This window comes from Manihot esculenta, chromosome 4 (assembly GCF_001659605.2).
Source record: "Manihot esculenta cultivar AM560-2 chromosome 4, M.esculenta_v8, whole genome shotgun sequence".
Classification (NCBI taxonomy): domain Eukaryota; kingdom Viridiplantae; phylum Streptophyta; class Magnoliopsida; order Malpighiales; family Euphorbiaceae; genus Manihot; species Manihot esculenta.
The window spans coordinates 30501551-30506736 of record NC_035164.2 but is presented as its reverse complement, the minus strand read 5'-3'; the positions used below and the strand labels follow the sequence as shown (position 1 = coordinate 30506736).

General features: G+C 34.0%; 1 protein-coding gene across 1 annotated transcript; it reads right to left on the bottom strand.

Moving 5' to 3' along the window:
- Positions 1 to 1965: 1965 nt before the first annotated feature.
- LOC110613360 (wall-associated receptor kinase-like 1) lies at positions 1966 to 4944 on the bottom strand. Its single transcript, XM_021754439.2, has 3 exons — positions 3895 to 4944; positions 3498 to 3608; positions 1966 to 3370 (listed from the first exon to the last, which is right to left on the bottom strand). The coding sequence occupies exons 1-3, from the start codon at positions 4757 to 4759 to the stop codon at positions 2133 to 2135; spliced, it is 2214 nt and encodes a 737-aa protein (XP_021610131.1). The 5' UTR covers positions 4760 to 4944; the 3' UTR covers positions 1966 to 2132.
- Between the last annotated feature and the right edge of the window lie 242 nt (positions 4945 to 5186).

Sequence of the window (5186 nt, the reverse complement as noted above, 5' to 3'; positions counted from 1 at the left end):
TAATTGCAACAGAAACTCATTTCTTGGTGTCCAGCCACAAACTCATCAAGCTTTCCATATTTTTTCTTGTAATAATACCAATGTAAAGGTGCAAGCACTTTGCCCAGCCTATTTGGTAGCTGTACTTAGACACGAAGAAAACTATTTCAATTGTCGAAAAATGTTAAACAAGTTAAGATGAATAATATATAGTTTATAGACAAACTGTTGAATTGATCTGAATTCTACCGCCGGCTGAAATTGTGCAAGCTATGCAAGCCAAAAGAGATCTTTCTTCTAACAGGACAGTCTCCGAAATATTTCCTACTATCCTCGCATTTGTCTGCTCAGTTGAGATCAATACCTCAGACAAAACTACACCACTACCATTATTAATTATGGCTTTGCTAATATTAATTGAATGCATTGATGTTTCAGACAATGATGCATGGGCAGCAGAACTTGGTTCTTCCATCAAAGCTTGGCCATCTAACCCCTGATCACTCAAGTCAAAACACTTCGCTTCTTCTCTAGGAGCAACAGGTGATCCACAAAAACACGATCAATTCGTTTGCAGCAGTGAAAGAAGCGGACAATTTCATTTTTCTCTCCACCTCTAGTCTAAACGCAGAAAACCAGCAACGATGGATTTGCTAAGATCGACGGCATTACGCGAACCACAGCAGAGAGCGGCGACGACTGGATGCGACGATCATTTTTATCCGACTGAAATGTGAGTCCGATCTCCAACACGGCTCCAACCTCGATCACAGTTCTAAGCTCGAGCACGGATCCGACCTCAACAAGTAATCTAACGCTAAAAAGAATTAAAAGAGCATCGCTTTTTCATGTCTAAAAAGCAAAGGAAAATTGGACAAAACAAACAATAATAACTAGCAAAATTCAAAGAATGTTTGCGGACGAGCAAAATTAATTCGTAAATCCTAATATTTTCTTTCTATTTCTCCGATATTTCCTTCCATTATTTTCTTTACAATTGCTAAACTCAAAAGTAAAAGAACTTATCAATATATAATTAAACGGCTGATGAAAGAATTATTAAAAGCATAATAGATTAAGAAAAAGGAGGATCTTATTTTATAAATCACGCGCGTTAATACATAATAATAACGCCATTATTTAAAGAAATTTAATGGCCGCGTGCCAACATTATTGACACGGTCCTCACTTTTTCCATTCATTTTCATATATTTACACCACGTGAGGTCCACGTCAACTGCCACTTGCTTTTTTTTTTTTTAATTAATACATATGCCATCATTTTCTTTACCTTTTTCTTAAAAATAAAAAAAAATTTCTGCCCATATAATAACTTCGACAATAGAACAATGGTTAGATCGAATCATGTAACCTCGTTTGCTGTCAACTTTACTTTATTTTTTAAAAAATATTATTACAGTAATATGGTTCAAAATTCCATAATTTATACAATTATATTTAGTTGTCGAATGATGTGAAAATATTGATGTATACTTTTGCCTTATCTGGGTTTGTGCCCAGCTAGATCTAGTCGCATTCCCTTGAAGAGACCTAAAGCTTCCTTATCATAATCACATTCACAAAGCCAAGCAATTCCATAGAGTTTTATATTTATATGCGGTATCCATTGTGAGCTCTAGATTTTCCTCAATTTACACATTTTTTTTTTAAAAAAAAGATGATATTAAAATGTTAAATTCGATAATTTAAATTTTAAAATATTAAAAATTTTATGTTATAAATTAAAATTAAAGAATGATATTATTACAATTCAGGAACGATGAGTAATGTATATTAAATATTTAATAAGACTTTATGTAACTAACATTTATATGTAAATTCACTGATAAGTAAATGTAGTTTCTAATAATTTATTTTATTATTAAAATAAATATATAATTATTAATTTATTATATCAATTCATTTATTTTATTATTTTAATCTAGTACATGTTAAAATATATATATAATAATTTTCTCTTTTCATGGAGCAGATAAAATTGTTAAATTTTTTTTTTAGAAAAAAGTACAAAGACAAGACTGGAAACATTTAACAACTACACAAAAGAGGAAACAAAAAAGCAACGGTAAATTAAGCTTGATCCACTTCAACAAACCAAATGAAGCAGCTTTATGGATGTATACTCTTCTTGATTACCAAGTTCTATTAGCAGTTATTGATTCAACATCCATTGGTAGAGTTTTAACATTACTTAGATCACAGCTAACTGTAATAGCAATTTCATCAGATAGAGTTTCTCGACTCTCATAGCTTTCTGTGATAGAATCGTCATCAGATAGATTGTCTTCAATTTCTTCATTATTTTGTTGAATATTCAACTTATTTCTTGATGCTTGAATCCCTTCTAACTCCATTGCAACTTCTTTCATCGTAGGTCGTTTCTTTCCATTCAAATTTAAGCATCTTTTTGCAAGATTGGCAACTTCAATAATTTCCTCTTCAGCACAATGCTCCTTAATCCGGGCATCAACGATATCAAACAGTCTATTCTCTTCCATCAAAATAATAAAGTGTGTGGCTAAACTCGTGATTTCTTCTGAGCTCTTTGAACAAATTGGTTTTTGACCACTTAAAAGCTCCACCAAAACTACTCCAAAACTATAAACGTCACTCTTATCTGTGAATTGACTGGTTTGAAAGTATTCTGGATCCAAATAACCAAAAGTTCCTTGCACATGAGTTGTCAAGTGGGTTTGATCAATGGCAATCGATTTTGAAGTTCCGAAATCTGATACTTTTGCTCTGTTTCTCTCATCTAAGAGTATATTTGTGGACTTAATGTCACGATGATAAATAGGAATAGAAGCTGATGAGTGCAAATATTCAACTGCTCCAGCAATTTCACCAGCAATACGTAGTCTCATTTCCCATGGTAATGTAGCCTCCTCACTTTGGTCATGAAGATATTGGAAGAGAGATCCATTAGGGATGAATTCATAGACTAACAAAGGAACTTCAGTCTCCAAGCAACATCCCAACAGCTTAACTATATTCCTGTGATTAATTTGAGAAAGAATCACAACCTCATTTATAAATTCCTGTACCTTTCCTTCATCAACTAATTTGAACTTTTTGATGGCAACAATACTTCCATCTGTTAGCATTCCCTTGTACACTGTGCCTTGCCCGCCGTGACCAAGTATTCTATTCTCATTAAAACGATCGGTGGACTTTTCCATCTCCTTTGAACTAAAGACCTTTGTCTTCTGAACACTACCATCACTTGAATTTAGTTGTTGCTTTAACAATGAACCACCATTGCGTTTGAAGAACTTCTTCTTGAGGTGAATGTTCCTTATTTTCTTTATAAGCTTGTACAGCCTCCAACAACTGTAGGGTATTGCAAATACTCCAATAACACCACATACGACTGCATGCACAAGGAGAGAAGAACAGAAAAACACAAAATCACATTATTATTATTATTATTTTTTAAATTTGTTTTCATTATTTTCCTTTCTCAATTAATTATCCAACAAAGGGTAAAGGAAACTTACCAATAATGATAATCCATTTGGGATCCGGCACACATTTATATGATCCTGGAGTGTTGACGCATTTTGTTAATTTATGGCAATGGTGATTATTAGTTTCGCATTCGTTGAAATCTGTAAAAATTTCAAAATACAAAGCTTAGGCAAATGAATTAGAATTTCGCCATTGGACTGCTTGATAGAATGATTCGTTAAGAACTAAATAATTTAATTATCGGATAAAAAAAATACAAGAGAGAAAAAATAAGAATCCATTAGCTTTCCTTTGTAGAATAAACAATTCATTTTTAAAAAGATCACAAACTTGCAGTTGTTGCGATTTTGGAAAATGTTGTTTTAACTTATAACTATGGATAAATGAACGTAATGAGATTCTATAAATAGAAGTAAAAAATTTTACCTGTGCATCCAACGTAAGGATTTCCCGTATGCCATTCATCACAATAACATGAAAATTCTGAGCCATTGTCATTCACATAAGGGTAGCTCGAGCAAACCGCGGTTTTCCGGTCGACAGCTTTCTTCAGTGTGGAATTGATCGTCCAGTAGAGATGCATCGGAAACTCGACATAGGGAACAGCCCCTTCAAGAACCAAAAATGCCAGCTCGCAACCCTTACCTTCAAATTTTGGATTGAAAACCTGAACGGCTGAAGGTGTTACAATCTTGCAGCAGTCAGTTCCATTACAATCACTCCCTATCAAATAAAGCCCATCGCTATCAATTGTTTTAAGCTTAGGAATCATTTCTCTCCACTCAATATCCTTCCGACCATGGCATCTTGATTCGCACCCGACGCGTAGGAGCGGCTGATCCACCAACAAAGCACGGCTGTTGCAACCTACTGCGATGATTGAGTTCATTTCGGAAATGTAAAAAGGGCTTCCTTTAAAGTCGATAGGCTCATCGCTCTCCCTGCCTGAACAGTTCGAGGATATTATTGGACTTCTGACCATAGCGGAGCCTCCAAGATTAAGTTCAAAGACCTCCATTTTGATTCTGCGCATAAAAGCTCTAGGAGGGTAGACGTTTTTGTTGCACTCAATCTCAAACCATTCGCCGAAATAGCACTCCTTCTTACCCATTCCAAATGGGTACGGAATGCTAAGGTTTCCGCAGGAGGATTCACAATTAGGCTTCGAAATAGGAGGACTTGCTATTGCCAACTGAATACTTAGCAATAGAGCGAAACTGAAACACACAAATTCTGCAGCCATCTGACTCTGTTTTGGTGGTTCTCTTGAGAACCTCACTAGAGCTAACATCTGGTTATAAAGAAAATGAAGAGATTGAAGATGTTTCTTTGCATCTTCGAAGTGGAGATTCGAGTTGAAATTATTATACCTTTCCTTTGGAGGGGGAACACAGTGAATTTGTCTTTATTAGCGAAGCCCACTTTCATTGACTGATTTTTGCTCATCCTACGACTGTACACCATAATTAATAAAATAATTTTTTAGCCAAAGCAGTCCTGCGTAATCTATCTTAATCATTTTTTTTTTTGAACTGGTATCTTAATAATTTTTTATCGGGCATTTTGGGGTTTTGGGATAAAATTTTTTTTTATATTTTAATTTTTTTTCCAACTTTATTTGTGAATTAGAGGTTTCAAGGCAACATTATTTATAATATAAAATTTTATAATAATAAATTTAATATGTTTTATTATTTTTAATATATTAATATAGTACC